Below are 16,415 nucleotides of genomic sequence, written 5' to 3' on the forward strand. Positions count from 1 at the left end.
AGGGCCGATGCCTCTTCAGCACCCAGGAGGTAACCGAAGTGGGGGCAAGGCCTGCCTGGTCACCAGCGTTAACGTCCGAGACACCAGAGCTAGGCAGCCCTCAGTGCTGGTTTATACACCGCACGCAATTACACGCTTTGCTTGATCTAACTCTGGTCTCACACCCCACATCCCAGTGCTCACCATGTGACGTGTCTTAAGGCTTCACTGGGAGTTGATGGGACCCCATTCACCGCAGGGAGAAGCGGAGGCTGGCAGGGTCTCATCCTGTCCTGGGCTCAGCCTGCCCCGATCTCAGCTCTCTGGTGACCTCTGGCGTCCTCAGCTCTCCACCGTCCCGTCTCCTGCTCTCTGGCTGGTCTTACAGTTCTTCTTGTGTCTGTCGTGGCTCGACAGGGTGGATGGGGGTCTCTCACTGGTTACACCTTTTAGGGTTACGTCATCGGGATTTTGCACATCACATATAGCACTGCAATATTCATATAATATTCCATATAGTAAAGTTCCATGTAGTAAAATATAGCAAAGCAAAGTAAGGTATGTACTCCTAACAGACTCAGAGTTGGAAATTGAGGCAGACACCGGTGGCAGCATTCAAGGCTCTGTGTGGAGTGGCCGGGTCCCCCAGTGGGATCCACAGGTGTCACGCATTCTTAGTCATAACACCAGCAGGCTCCCTGGTAGAAGCTGAAGACTGATTTTTAGCTGCGGGCCCTCCCCTCCCCAAGCCCCCTCTGTGGGCTGCGAGCCTTGTTGTTCCTGCTGGGGGAAGACAGGAGGAGAGGCCCCGGGGATTGCACTGGTCCAGGGTGCTAGGGTGACACTGTGACGGGGTCTAAGCAGACCACGCGGTAACAGCAGCAGGGCCTGAGCACTGGAAGCAGCATGGGTCCCACGAAGTTGCCCAGAAGCTGTTCTGGGAAAGTTCTGTGCCACCAGCAGCAGCTCCCCGGCACCCCTGGTTGGGGTCCAGGCCTTGCTTGGGAGACACAGCCATTAAGTGACCATCACAGCCAGTGGGGCGAGTCCAAAACAGAACCCCCAGGTCAGCTTGGGTAGGGCAGGCCCCTCTCGCCAGCGGGGCCTCTCCTCTGCCCATCTGGGATCCATTCAGCCCACAGCTTCTTTCCCCAGTGTCCCTGTGGGTATACTGGAGATAGCAGTGAAGCTGGGAATGAGGCAATGGGTGTAGAGAGCCCCATCAGGTGGGGGGTCCATGATCAGGTGCAGCCTCTGAGGAGGCCGGGGAAAGCAGAAGCAGAGTGGCCCCGGGGAAGCATGGTAGAGGCCACTGGGATGAGGGAAGAGGCTGAGGAGAGAAGGGAAGTTGCTCTGAGCTCTCCAAGTCAAGGAGGCTGATGCCACTTCCTTTGGTGCAGTGGTGTCTTCCTGTCCCCACAGTCCCTTCAGCAAGCCCAGGCCACCTCATCCTGGTCTGTGGCTCAAGGACAGGGCTGCCTTGCCATTGACCTCAAGGAAGGCCCTTCTGCAATAGAGAAAAAGAAGAAGCTAGATTGATAAAGGAAGTGTTAGTCATCCAGGGAGGTGGGAAGGCCTCCAACTTCCTACGGTCCCCTACAGGAGCTGGCTCTGGCTCTCCAGCTGCTCTACCGGGGACCATGCCGTTCACGCGAGTCCCCCAGGGGCTCCTCCACAGGGCCTCCTCTCCTGCCCTCACAGCCCTGCTTGTCTCATCCCCTGGAGGACAGCAGACCATGGATTGGGTCCTACTGCTGCTGCTGCTGCTGCTACCGCCACCAACAACATCCCTGCACACCTGTGAGTGGCCAGGACCCCCTGGCAGGGCTCTACCTAAGCCACAGAAGGGGCCAGAGGGCTGGTGGCAATGGCTGGGCATATGGAGAGGGGTCAGTTGGAAGGCCAGCCAGCCTGCCACCACCAACAGGAGGTGGACATCCCATGGGGGGGAGGGGTCCGTCTCAACCCTTCACGCTCTGTCCTCCTCCAAGACTAGAGATGGGGACCCCAGAGGGACAGCCTGTCATGTGTCCCCTGACCCCCTGTGGAGGAAGGTGCTAGGAGGTCTGGGGAAATCCTCTCTGTCGCTTACAGTGGCTTCAAATTCTCTCCCCTCCCTCCTCAAGGTCACACAGCAGGATCCAGAGAAGCCTACAGCTATTGGGTCACCCAACCAAAGAACATCTCTGCCCCCAAGGGTGGCTCCATTAGTATCACCTTCAGCTTCTGTTACCCCTGGGAAATAGCCAAGAATCCCAATGTGAAAATATCCTGGAGACGGGAAGAATTCCACGGGCCATTTTTCTACATCCAGACCCCAGCTTTCACCCATGAGGATTTCAAGGACCGGCTGTCTCTGGACTGGAAGGAGGGTCAGAATTTTGGCTCCCTCACTATCCGGAACCTGCGGGAGGAGGACAGGTCCACGTACTTCTGCCGAGTCCAGCTGAATACGAAGAACGAAGGCTTAAAGCAGTGGCAGTCCATCGAGGGGACCGCACTCACCATCACCCCCGGTGAGCCCCGCTGCTGAGGCCGCGGCGTCCCTGGAATCCCCATCCCCCAGTCTCCTCTCCCTCTCCCCGGCCCCTGCCCACACCTCTGCCAGCTTCACCTTTGCTCTTCCCTGTAATCACCCCCAAACTGGAGCTGCTTCTCCTGACTTTGCCCCTCCAGCCCCGCCCAGCTCCCAGGCCTAGGCACCCACCAGACTCACCAGTTACCCTTCCTTCCTGCTCCAGACGGGCCCTTCTGCCCTCGGCCCGTGACCTCTAGGTGGACTTGACTTCTCCAAGACTTGACTTGCCTTCATGTGGCGTGTCTGGGCCCCAGCCACCCCCAGGGTGGGCATGTACCTTGTGAGTCCCCACGGCCCTCAGCTCAGCCCAGAAGACACAGCACGTGCCCCCAGTGGATGGCTTGGTGCCTCTGGGCCCTGGAAAACCCCGCATTTCCTAATCTCCCGGTTCTCTCTCTTGCTCTGCCTCCCAGAATGCATCCCTCATCTCGCTTCCCTGGGCTCTTCTCTGCCCTTCCTGCTTCCTTCTTCTCCTTCCTCACCCCTCGCCCTCAGCCAGGCTCCTCCTCTCCCATACACCCCTGAGCTCTTCCAGTCACAATGTCCCCATCCTGCACTATGTCTTTCTCCCCTGTCCTGGTCACTAAATGCACCTCCTCAATGGCAGTACTGGCAGCTCCCACTTGCACACTGCACCATGGCCCCGCCAGAGAGCTGGACATTTTCTGAGTTAACCTTCACCACAACCCTACCATGACAGTAGGTGATCTCATCTTATACCCTATCTTATTTTAAAGATAGGGAACCCGAGGCCAGCAGAATCTACACATCTGCCCAAAGTCACGCTAGTGGTGTGCATGGGACGTGAAGGGACCATTAAACTGCAGAACCCTGGTCTCCTGACCATTGGCCACAGGTCTTGCCCATCGAGTTGGTCCTATTACTTCTCTGGACCTACTTTTTAACCTAATAATGAGGAGCATTCACACACTCCAATAGCAGTCTGTAGGGGTGTTGGAATTGGGACCTATGTTTGTCCACAGAGAAGTGTGTATGGGGGGCTCCCAGGAGGCGGTAATAAGGCAGTACATTACCTCTAGAAAATTTTTCAGGAATCTAATAATCTACTAAGTGGGTTTGCTTTTCATAATGACCTGCGCTAGCAATCTCAACGTCAGTGATAATGACTCCTCCCTACCAGAGCAGACTCTGCTCCCACTGTGACCCACTGCCCCATCCTAACCACTGTGCTGGTTTTACAGTAGATAGAAGCGCTACAACCTGAATTTAGCAAGATAGCCTGAATTTATATTTCCGGTTCTTCCTACCTACTTCCTTAAATGACCTTTTCTGAGAGATTTTGGTTTTCTCAGGCCCCTCTTCCTCCTTCCCTAATTCCTCTTGGCTTTTCTCCTTTCTTTGATTTAGTCAGACTCACTATGAGGTTTTGGTTTGGTTTGGGTTGGGTTTGGGTTTGGGTCTTGTGGTGCTAAGGATCAAACCCAAGACTCTGTAAGTTAGGCAAGTTCAAAACCATTGAGCTACGCCCTCATTCCAACAGTGAGTTTTTTATCAAGCCAAAATAAAATGATAAAAAGAAATGGTTGCTGGACCTGGTGGTATGCTTATGATCCCAGGGGCCGGAGGCTGAGGCAGGAGAATCAGGAGTTCAAAGCCAGCCCGAGCAACTTATTGGTTCATCTCGCGGGCGCCAGGGACTTGAACCCAGGTCCGTGCACACGCTGGGCGAGCACTCTACTGGATGAGTTATTTGACCACTCTGAGCAACTTATTGAGACCCTGTCTCTAAATAAAATACAAAGAAGCTCTGGGGATGTGGATCAGTGGTTAAGTGACTCTGGGTTCAATCCCCAGTACCAAAAAAATAAATAAATAAATAAAAGTCAGTTTTGATCCAATGGAAGTAGCGGCATGCTAAGATATCACAAACTGAAGGACTATTTGCAGTAAGTATAACTGTTTGTGGTTGGCTTACTAATTTATTTTATATAACTTTACTTCTGTAACCAAATCTCATTTGTGTATTCTCATTTGTGAGAATTCTTTTCTATTTTAAACAAAAATTCCCATCTCCCACTAGAAATTGAAAATATTTACTTTAAAATTCTTCTTACTTTTTTTCTAATTTTTGAATGATTTCATTTCTTTTCACAAAACATCTTTAATGTACTGAGAATTTATTTTTATATATGGCATGAAGTACAAAACTAAATTTATTTTTTTTTAATTTTTTATTTGTTTTAATTAGTTATACATGACAGTAGAATGCATTTTGATACATCATATATAATGGAGTACAATTTATCATTCTTCTGGTTATACATGATGTAGAATCCCACCAGTTGTATAGTTATAGTTATATATGCACATAGGACAATAATGTCTGTTTCATTCTACTATCCTTCATATTCCCATCCCCTCCCCTCCCTTCACTTCCCTCTACCTAATCTAAAGTAATCCTCCTCTTCCCTAGGCCCCCTCCATTGTGAATTAGCATCTGCATATCAGAGAAAACATTGGCTTTTGGTTTTTTGGGGATTGACTTATTTTGTTTAGCATGATATTCTCCAGCTCCATCTATTTACTGGCAAATGTCATAATTTCATTCTGCTTTAAGGCTGAGTAATATTCATCATATATATGTGATATATATACATATATATCACATTTTTTTATCCATTCATCTGTTAAAGGGCACCTAGGTTGGTTCCATAGTTTAGCTATTATGAATTAAGTTGCTATAAACATTGATGTGGCTGCATCACTGTAATAGACTGATTTTTAAGTCCTTTGGGTATAAACTGAGAAGTGGGATAACTGGGTCCAATGTTGGTTCCATTCCAAGTTTTCTGAGGAATCTCCATACCACTTTCCATAATGGTTGCACCAGCAATGTACGAGTGGACCTTTTCCCCCACATCCTTGCCAACATTTATTGTTGCTTGTATTCCTGATCATTGCCATTCTGATTGGGGTGAGATAAAATCGTAGAGTAGTTGATTTGCATTTCTCTAATTGCTAAAGATGTTGAATGTTTTTTCATATATTTATTGATCAATTGTATTTCTTCTTCTGTGAAGTGTCTGTTCAGTTCCTTAGCCCATTTATTGACTGGGTTATCATGGTTTTTTGGTGTTAAGTTTTTTGAGTTCTTTATATATCCTAAATGGATTTTTATACAACGAAATTTTTAATCAACTAAGTTGATTTTTAAGCAACAAATTGATTATCCCAATTCTATTTAATGAATATATATTCTCTTCTTCTGAAACAGCGGGCCTGATTTTTTTGTTTTTATTTTGTGGTGCTGGAGATTGAACCTAGGCTTCATGCATGCGACAGTGCTCCACCTCTGAGCTGTCCCCCAATGTCCCCCACGCCCGCTCCACAGCAGCTCTGGTTTTCATATTCTTTTGCAAAATAGCCTTCTTTTCTGGTTACCTATTCTGTTCACTGATCTTTTTTCTTTTTTTTTTTTTTCGAATATAGAAACAATATGAATTTATTGCTCACAATTCCAGAGGCTGGGAAATCCAAGGTCAGGGTGCTAGATTTTTTTTTTGATGAGGGCTCCCTCTGCTTCACAAGTTTTTTTTTTTTTTTTTTTTTTTTTTTTTTGATACTTTCCATTGAATCCAGGGCATCATGCATCTAGACAAGCACTCTGCCACTGGGACACACCCCAAATGCATAATTTTATTCTTTATGGCTGAGTAATATTCCATTGTGTATATATACCACAGTTTCTTTATCCATTCATCAATTGAAGGGCATCTAGGTTGGTTCCACAGTCTAGCTATTGTGAATTCAACTGCTATGAACACTGATGTGGCTGCATCACTGTAGTATGCTGATTTTAAGTCCTTTGGGTATAAACTGAGGAGTGGGATAGCTGGGTCAAATGGTGGGTCCATTCCAAGTTTTCTGAGGAATCTCCATACTGCTTTCCAGAGTGGCTGCACCAATTTGCAACTCCACCAGCAATGTATGAGTGTGCCTTTATCCCCACATCCATGCCAACACTTATTATTGCTTGTGTTCCTGATAATAGCCATTCTAATTGGAGTTAGATTAAATCTTAGGGTGGCTTTAATTTGCATTTCTCTAATTACTAGGGATGATGAGCACTTTTGCATATATTTGTTGATCACCTGTATATCTTCTTCTGTGAAGTGTCTGCCCATTGGGTTCTTTGCATATTGTGTGTAAAGTTTAAGTTCTTTATAAACTTTGGAGATAAGTGCTCTGTCTGAAGTGTGTGTGTAAAAGATTTCTCCCACTCTGTAGGCTCTCTTCACATTATTGATTGTTTCCTGTGCTGAGAAAAATCTTTTTTGTTTGAATCTATCCCATTTATTGATTCTTGCTTTTATTTCTTGTGCTATGGGGGTCGTGTTAAGGAAGTCTGGTCCTAAGCCAACGTGATGGAGATTCAGGCCTACTTTTTCTTCTATTTGGTGAAGGGTCTCAGGTCTAATTTCTAGATCCTTGATCCATTCTGAGTTGAGTTTTGTACAGGATGAGAGATAGGGGTTTAATTTCATTTTATTGCATATGAATTTCCAGTTTTGCCAGCACCATTTGTTGAAGAGGTTATCTTTTCTCCATTGTAAGTTTTTGGCACCTTTGTCTAGTATGAGGTTACTGTACTTATGTGGGTATGTCTCTGTGTCTTCTATCCTGTACCATTGGTCTACCTGTTTATTTTGGTGCCAGTACCATGCTGTTTTGTTACTATTGCTCTATAGTAGAGTTTAAGGTCTGGTATTGTGATACCTCCTGCATCACTCTTCCTGCCCAGGATTGCTTTGGCTATTCTGGGTCTTTTGTTCTTCCAGATGAATTTCATGATTGCCTTTTCTGTTTCTATGAGAAATGTCATAGGGATTTTAATTGGAATTGAGTTAAATCTGTATAGCACCTTTGGAAGTATGGCCATTTTGATAATATTAATTCTGCCTATCCAAGAACATGGAGATCTTTCCATCTTCTAAGGTCTTCCTCAATTTCTTTCTTTAATGTTTTGTAGTTTTCATTGTAGAGATGTTTCACCTCTTTAGTTAGATTGATTTCCTAAGTATTTTTTTTAGGCTATTGTGAACAGAGTTGTTTTCCTCATTTCCCTTTCATATGTTTCATTGCTTATGTATAAAAATGCTTTAGATTTATGTGTGCTGATTTTATATCCTGCTATTTTGCTGAATTCATTTATGAGGTCTAGAAGTTTTTTGGTGGAGTTTTTTGGATCCTCTAAATAGAAAATCATGTCATCAGCAAATAGTGACAGCTATGATAGTGGGCAAATCTATTTGTTATACTGTAGATAATAATTAAACTCATTCTGTTTATTTTGACAATATTATTAACGTCCTCATAGGGGCTATTTGGGTTAGGGTTGCATATTGTCTGTACTGGGCACTGCTAACATTGATCTTCCCCTTAAAGAAAGATAAAGATAAACTTCTTTTGCTTTAATTCCCCTAGTTTGTAGTAACTTGTTATAACAGTCATAGGAAAGCAATATGGAAACACTAAGGAAAGATAAGACAATTAAAGTACCCAATCTGAATAAAGGGAGTTCCCATAATGGAAGAAAAAATAAAGGCCATGAGGAAGAGAATATCAGAGAAAAAAAAAGGCTAGGAAAAAGAGCCCACAAAAAAAAATGGACAGAAATAAAAGATCTGGGTGGTGTACACCTGTAATCCCAGTGACTCAGGAGGCTGAGGCAGGAGGATCACAAGTTTGAGACCAACCTCAGTAACTTAGAGAGGCCCTAAGGATTTAGCAAGACCCTGTGTCAAAATGAAAACAAAAAAGGGTGGGGATGTGACTCAGTAGTTAAGCAACCCTGAGTTTAATCCCAAGTACCAAAAAAAAAAAAAAAAAAAAAAAAAAAAGGAAGGAAGGAAGGAAGGAAAGAAAGAAAGAAAGAAATTAAAGACCCATATCAGGGCCCCAAACTATAAAATTTCAAAACACCAGGGATAAAAAGAAGATCCAATGATCTCCAGGGAGGAAAGAAACAGGTCCCATATGGAGATATGGGAATCAGAACAGCTGTCACCATCTCAACAGTGACAAAAAGTTGAAAAACCATGGTTGTATGTCTGGAATTCTCATGGGAAACCATTTCATTCATTCACTTAACAAGTATTGATTGAGTGCCTATCATGTCAAGTGCTAATCTGAGCACTGGAGAGAGTCATTAAAAACACCCAAAGATAGGACCTACTTTGGGGTGAGGGAAGAAAAAAATGAATAAATGAATTTTGTATGTGAGTCAGTTGGTGGTGAAAAGAGGGGAAAAGAAGCAGAACAAGTGAGATGGAGATTCTAAGGACATTTCTTCATACAGATTGATTGAACTGAGGATGCCTGTTGTACTTGGCAGAGTTCCAGCAGGAAATAGCCACTTAAAACAAGGTAACTGGGGAGTTTTCAGTGAGGCACAATTTGGGGAACCAATCAGGGACAGTGAAGCACCCTGGTATTAACAGTAGGCCAGAGGAGCAAAGAGGGAATGCAAGAGGTTTGGAATGTGTAAGGGGGTCCAGAGAGGAGCTGTGGCTACTGGAGAGGTACAACTATGCCCATCAGGAAGGCCCGGAAATGAGTTCCCTGACCTGCTCTCCTCGACCCCTCCATCTCCTGCTGGTAGCTCTGACTGGCTATTAAATGGAAAACCAGAGGGTGAGAGAGGTCCATTATGGAGTCCACCACAGTCAACCTCCAAAGGCACAAAACAGGGTGGAAAAGTGTTTGGGGGGCAGATCTAGGAAAACCAGCAGAAAGATCCAACCTAGCTGCAGATCTATAGGAAGTAAGCGAGAGATTGGGAGTAGAACATTCCAGTCTGGTAGGACAAGACAGGCAGAAGTAGAGTGAAGAGGCAGAGGGTGGCAGAGGAGAACAGGCAGTGGGGGCAGAACTTGTGTGGCTTAAAAGACAGGGAAAGACCTAAGTTTCCCTCTGAGTATCACAGGAGCTAATGAGAGCTTCCTGTACCAGTGTGCAGAGATGTGATGGACACATTCAGTGGCTCCCTCTGGCTGCTTTAGGGAGAATAAGACTTTGATGAATGAGAAGTGATGTATCTTGAAATAGGGCAATGGCAATGGAGGAGGTGAGAGGTAGTTGGAACTGGTAATATGTTAAAGACAGAGCAGGCAGGGTTTGCACATGGATTCTATGTGGGATGACTCCAAGGCCTCTGGCCTGAGCATCTTGAAGGACAGAATGGCCTCAATAGGGGAGGGAAAGGAAATGAGGAGGAACAGGTGTGGGAGGAAATTAAGAGTTGTGTTTTGAACACTTAAGTCTGAGTTGTTACTGGACATACAAGTGGCAGCATGAGTAGGCATTAAGACATGAATCAGCAGTGCAGGGAGAAAGTTCCCTGATAGATTTGGGAGTAATCAGGATACTGATGGGATTTAAATGTCATGGGACTGGATGAGATCATCTGGGAAATGAGCATAGATAGAGAGGAGATCCTGAGACTGAGCCCTGACATTTGAGACTGTGAAAATATAAACAGAATCAACAAAGAGAAGAAGCCAAGAGTGAGGAAGGGTGTGAGAGAGGGAGGGGCGGGGGAGGTGTCCCAGAAGCCAAATGAACTACACAGGTGAAGTATTGAATGCTGGGTGAGGGCTGAAGTGCACCTGCCGCACCAGCCATTCGGGAGGCTGAGGCAGGATTGCTTGAGCAGTTCAAAGGCAACCTGGCAACATAGAGAGATCCTGTCTCAAAAGAGAAAGAAGGGAAGGAAGGGAGGGAGGGCAAGAAAAAGAAAAAATGCTAACAGTTGAGTAAGATGAAGAAAATAAAAAGATGGGTGGCGAGATCTAAATTTCAATAATCTTGATTTCGATAATACTGTGTGTTGTCCTCCACTCAGATCAGTTAAAAAAAAAAAAAGAGAAGACAACCTCTTGTTTCAATCTGCATTTAAAAAATTATGAATGGATTTTAGCATCACAGTTATTTAATGAAATGAATTAGAATTGCAGTGTTTTTCATATTTCCCTATGTTCTGGAAACCTCTACCTGGAAATTATCCTTAAATTGTTATGTCCATAAAATCTCCTGAGCTTGGAGTCTTTATGAAAGGTACAGCATTCTCAATTTTTTCTTATTTATCTATAGACCAGTTAGTTATTCTTACATCAATTTTTAAAAATTTGTTTATCAAAAGGTCATCTATTTCAAAGATTTTCCCACGTATCTGCCTATAATGGAGCATACATTCTCTCACAAGTTCAACAGAACTTTACTGTTGTTAGGTCTGCTTGTATTTTATATCTTCCTCTCAGTAACCAGTTCCTGAATTTCTTTCTTCTATTGCTGCCCATTTCTCAGTCAATTGATTCCTACAAAGGTTTTCATTCCTTTCTGCCTCTGAGTTTCTTTGGTGTGACTCTTCTCTGTTTTGGTACTTCTTCTTTAGAAACTGAATATTTCATTCATTTAAAAAATGTCTTCCCATTTTAAACAATGAAAGCATTTAGTATTATGAATTTAGAGTACAGTTTTAGTTGTATTCCTGAGTTTTTATAAACATATGTAATCTATATTCTGGGTTTTATTTCATAAAATCATATAATTATATATTATTTCTTTAAGAATTAAAAATATTTAGTTCTCAGCTAAGAGAACTTAAACTTTTGTTGATCTTTTTATTTTAATTGACATATAGTTATACATAATTATGGTGTACAGTGTCATGTTTCAATACATGTAACTTTTATTAATTTCTAATAATGGAAAATAATTTAGTTCACACACACCTGAAATTTTTATTTTAGTTTGCTACCTTTTCTTGCAGTTGAATACTATGTTAATTTTTAATGATCATTAAACATCTACACAGAAGGTACAATCTGTTTGTAGTTCCCAAAAGTCAACGTTAATTTAACTTTAAAAACATTTCCAATATACACTAAGTGCTTTACAGGTGTTTCTTACAGATGTGAGTCACCTAATGAGGGGGTTACATTCTGAGAAATGCAATGTTGATTTCTTCCTCCTGTGAACGTAAGAATGTATTTACACAGATTAAGATGGCTATGATGTCACCAGATGAAACAATCTTATGGGACCATTGTTGCACATGATATTAATCATTGACTGCAACATTGTTAGCGACCCTGTAAAAATACACATACTGGTCAATTGTTCTCCTAAGAGGCCCCTAGAGTAGCCAAATTCATAGAGCTAGAAAGTCAAATGGTGGCTGCCAGGGGCTGGGGGAGGGGAGATGAGGAAGTTGATAGATGGGTACAGTTTCCATAAAGGAAGTTGAAAATGTTCTGGAGCTGGATGGTGGTGATGTTTGCACAGAAAATGAAGGTACTTAGTGCCACTGAACTGTATCCTTACATGTGGTTAAAACAATATCATGTATTTATAGGAATAAAAATAAAAATTTAAGCCTGTGATTTACTTAACCCTATTTGTAAGTGACAAAGTGAGGGTCTGAGGACACACCACCAGTAAGTGGTGTAGAGTCAGGTTTAAGCTGGGTCATCTGGATTTTCGGCACATAGCATTTTGCATTTTTTTACTCCCTCCTCATGTGAACTCCTGACAGCTGCTTCCCCACCCATATTTCCCAAACTAGTGAACAAGATGCAAAACTCTCACCCAGATGCCACCACTTCTCCAGTGGAGGATATCTGCTTATTTCTTATCTTTCCCCAGCCGTCAAGGCCATCACTCAGAGTCCCACCAGCAAAGCCTCCAAAACCACCACAACTGGCATCGAGGTCACAGAGAGCAAGAGGAGCCCAGGGTATCAGTCCCTGAGTCTGGGAGCTACAGTAGGGGTGGCACTGGCCACTGCTGTGCTTGTAACTGCAATTTGGGGACTGATGGTCCTCCTCAGATGGAAAAGAAGTAAAGGTAAGTGGTTCAGCATGGACCCTCTGCCCAAGCTTCCAAATTAGGTGATTCTTAGCACTCATCTGCATCAGAATCACTGAAGGTACTTCTTAAAAATGCAACTAGCTGTGGGGCTCCCCTCAAACCCCACAGGCTCTGAATCAAGTCAGGCTCTGAAGTCTGTGCTTGGAAATCTGCCTTTTAATAGACCCTACAAGTGGGATCAAGTTTTGAGAACCACCAGTCCTTGTCCACACAAGCAGATCATACACCAGTTCTTCTACCTTTAAACAGTCATCTCTCATCAATTCTCACCTTTTGGTTCATGGAGAAGGGAGAGCTTGCCCTGGGAAAAGTAAAGGAGAGAGCAGAAGGGACAGGAAGTTGACCCAACTCAGCAAGGACTGGTCCACTACCCACTTTCACAGCCTAGTTTGAAACTGGAGAAACAAAGCAGATAAAGCAGATTCTGCTTTTCAAGAAACTCAGAGGTAGCAGTGGTGGTAGTGGGAAAAGCAAGGTGGGGAAAGATCACGATTCCAGTTTTTACAGAATCAAAAAACAAAATCAAATACTTAGGAAAAAGCCTAATCCAGAAAGTAAAAAGTTGTATGCTGGAAACAAAGTACAAAACATTGTGAAAAGAAATTAAAGAAGGCATAAATAATTGGAAAGACATCTCATAATCATGAATTGAAAAAATTAATGTTAAGATGCCCATGTTGGGGCTGGGGCTGTAGCTCAGTGGTAGAGCGTTTGCCTAGCATGTGTGAAGCACTGACTTCAATTCTCAGCACCACATAAAAATAAATGAATAAAATAAAGGTCCATCAACAACTAAAAAAAATTTTTTAAGGAGATGCCCATATCACCCAAAGGTATCTACAGATTCAGTGCAATCCTATCAAAATCCCAATGACATTTCTTTCTGAAATGAAAATTTCATCCTAAAATTGGAATTTCAAAAGTCTCCAAATAAGTCGGGCATGGTGGCGCACTCCTATATGGCTCAGGAGGCTGAGGTCAGAGAATCACAAGTTCAAAGCCAGACTCAACAATTTAGCAAGATTCTGTCTCAAAAAAAAAAAAAAAAAAAAAAAAACTAAAAAGGGCTGGGGATGTGGCTCATTGGTTAAGCACCCCTGGGTTCAATCCCTGCTACCAAAAACCAAAAACACTCCAAATAGCCAAATATGGAGAACTCACTCTTCTGGATTTCAAAACATAATACAAAGCTACAGTATCAAAATAGCCTGGTACTGGCATAAAGGCAGATACTGGAACAATACAGAGAACCCAGAAAAAAACTCTTGAATATACAATCAATGATATTCAACAAGAACTCTTAAGAACAATAAATAGGGGAAAGGAAGAGGACCAGCTAAGAGTTAAGAGGAATGGCCCACAGTGTCAACAGAAGTCCTGAACACAATTCCAATCCTGAAGCTGACTCTCCAAGGGGCAGAAGCAGCCAGCACTAAGGAGAAAGTGCTAGAAGCTGTTTTTGTGAAGGGAGAGGAAGGAAAGAACAGTGGGGGTGACTGCAGAGGAGGTCAAGGAGGAAGGTAGGAGGAAGGAAGTTCAAGGGGGAAGAAGGAAGTAAAGTTTGGAGACAGGGCAGGAGTGAGGGGGCAACATACCCAGAAGAGCTTATCCTAGGATTTGCTATCCAGGACAGTAAGAGGTGAGGACTGGCTGCAGCATGCCAGCTGAGTCCCAGGCCCTTCCTTGTTGGAGCAGACCTTCTCTGCTGCCCTGGCCTCTTGAAAGATTGAGTGCAGGACACTGCTGAGAAGGTGAGATGGAGGATCATCATGGATATCACACTGATATTCTGTTGGTCCTTTCACAGGTCAGCCTACCAAAGTCCAAAGCTCAGTCAGGTAAGTGTTTGTCCTCCCAAGGGGCAGGCTGGGGGAGAGGGGCTGGTTTGGGAAGTCTTGGACAAACCACACAAGGTGCTTGTTGGAGCCACTCTCCTATCCCATCCACAACTCATCAGTCCCTGTCGCCTTTGTCCTCCACAGGCCAGGCTCTTTACCTAAGCAGACTTCACCTCCTGGTAAAGACCAGAGTGCACAGACTTTCAGAGACTCTCCTTCAGAACTGCTCCCTCCAGTCTTTTGCCTGGGTCCTCTTTCCTTCTCTCCTAAGCTGCAGCTGATGTTCATCTGGTTTCCTCTCAGCCTTGAACATGTCTTCCTAGACACAGCCAGCTCCCCAGATCTTCTTGTCCTTCTTGCTCTCTTTCCAGTATGTCCCTTTCCCTTGATGAATGCCCCATGAACCCCAGGCATCCTCTGCCTCCAGCTCACCATCTCTCTTGTCCTCCCATTTCCATACTTTCCCCGATCAAAGACTCCCTCTCTCTCCCTGCCCAACTGCTCTTCTTCCACATCTCCAGGTTCCTTCTCCTTCCAAAGACCCAGCCTGAGCCCCTGCCAGAGAACCTGACACTAACTCAAATCTGTTCTGTTCTCCCAGTTTTAGCCATGACAGTGCCAGCAAAGAGAACAGGGCTGACCCTCCCTATTTCTTGTTTCTACCTTCCCCCAATACAAGCAGCTTCCCTAGAAAAACCCACCTTCAGTTAGTGCTGAGACTACTGGGCAACTCCACCAAGGGACTCTGATTCCTCTTCCCTCCTTCTGGGGGGCCTAACACCATCACGTTCATCCTCAGTGTGACAGGGCAAGTTTTAGTGTCCCCCCAAAAGAGAACCAGCTCCCAACATGTCCTCTTTTATGCCCAGCCTCTAACCTACCTCTCAACCTTTTGTCCCCATGCAGTGAACTCTCCTCAAACACTGAGAAGCAATACGAGAATGTCGGGTATACAGGTAAGTCCTACCACCCCCATTCCCATGCCACCCCTTACCTCCACATGTACACCTGTGCTCGCCCCATTCTATTCCTCACTTCACTTCATCCCCCCGACATGGCCTGCCCCTGGCCTAGCCGATACCCTGACTGCTACAGCCTGTCATCTGTCCACCTGCCTGCCACACCACCTGCCCGCCACACCACCTGCCCTCAGCACTCCTTGATTTCTCCCTCCCTAGGACACAACATAGACTTGAAAGTGAACCCTGAGGTAAGCAGCTCGAACGTGGCCCTGAAGGAGGTAAGGGGGAGTTGGAGAAGGTGGCATACAAGGAATGGAGGGCCTGTGGTGTGGGCAGGACACTCAGGATGTAGGCCTCTGCTTTAGGAGAGAGACAGTTCCACTTCCACTAACATCCTCTTCTTCTGGTTCTCACCCAGGATGACAACATTGTCTATGCCTCCCTCTTCCTCCCCAACTCAACCTTGCCAGGAACAGCTCCCAGCCACAATCTTCACAGGGGGTCCCCAGAAGAGACCCTATATTCTGTCCTGAAGGTTTAAAGAGTGGGATTGAATGATGATCTTAGAATCAACTATGCTCTCAATGGGAACGATCACAGCTTCCAATAATACCCCAGGCCGGACACAGACAACTCAGAAATCAGGAAGTTTGAAGGACACCAGGAAACCGAAGCAGCCATCTACTCCAGTTCCCTCTTTTAACTTCCTAGCCCTTGCCCACAAAACCAAATGTACCCACAGAATTTGCCTAAATGCATATGGGGAGAAAACAATGTCACCTTCAACTTCTGTCTCACAAACAAAGAATGCTAAAAGACAACTCACGCCCAAGCCCCCTCTTCTAGAATTTTTTTCTCAGTGACTATCTCAGGTCAGGAATCATAAATCCCCAAACCCTGGTAGCCACCGCAAAACCCAAGTCTGCTTCTTCTAACCATCATCTCTCACCATAATCACTTGCATGCATTCTGAATGCTTTCCATCACCTCATGGAAACACCACTCCTACCTTAGACCACGTACCGATTTGAGTCACAAAAACAGATGGTTAAAAGTGCTCTCCCAAGGCCACAGGGCTAGCTAGCATCACTGAACCAGGATTTGAACCCAGACCTGCCCTTCTGGAGGTTTTCCCAGGACTTAGGTCTTACTGTCTTCCCCACGATC

At 44.7% G+C, this 16,415-nt stretch overlaps 1 protein-coding gene across 2 annotated transcripts; it reads left to right on the forward strand.

Annotated features, from left to right (window-relative positions):
• Window positions 1-1,484: 1,484 nt before the first annotated feature.
• Window positions 1,485-16,069, forward strand: LOC306649323 (paired immunoglobulin-like type 2 receptor alpha). 2 transcript variants are annotated; one of them, XM_079120184.1, is made up of 7 exons: window positions 1,485-1,779; window positions 2,106-2,495; window positions 12,224-12,424; window positions 14,256-14,286; window positions 15,193-15,242; window positions 15,465-15,526; window positions 15,667-16,069. In XM_079120184.1, the coding sequence occupies exons 1-7, from the start codon at window positions 1,620-1,622 to the stop codon at window positions 15,787-15,789; spliced, it is 1,017 nt and encodes a 338-aa protein (XP_078976310.1). In that variant the 5' UTR covers window positions 1,485-1,619; the 3' UTR covers window positions 15,790-16,069. The 2 variants fall into 2 exon arrangements, with proteins under 2 accessions (XP_078976310.1, XP_078976311.1); XM_079120185.1 differs by having other exon boundaries at window positions 15,465-15,496.
• Window positions 16,070-16,415: the final 346 nt, after the last annotated feature.

This window comes from Sciurus vulgaris (assembly GCF_902686455.1).
Source record: "Sciurus vulgaris genome assembly, chromosome: 18".
Taxonomy (NCBI): Eukaryota; Metazoa; Chordata; class Mammalia; order Rodentia; family Sciuridae; genus Sciurus; species Sciurus vulgaris.

Coding starts and splice junctions, on each gene's coding strand:
- LOC306649323 (XM_079120184.1), top strand. CDS start 1,620: ATGCCGTTCACGCGAGTCCCCCAGGGGCTCCTCCACAGGGCCTCCTCT. Junction 1,780..2,105: donor AACAACATCCCTGCACACCT/GTGAGTGGCCAG, acceptor TCCCTCCTCAAG/GTCACACAGCAGGATCCAGA. Junction 2,496..12,223: donor CGCACTCACCATCACCCCCG/GTGAGCCCCGCT, acceptor ATCTTTCCCCAG/CCGTCAAGGCCATCACTCAG.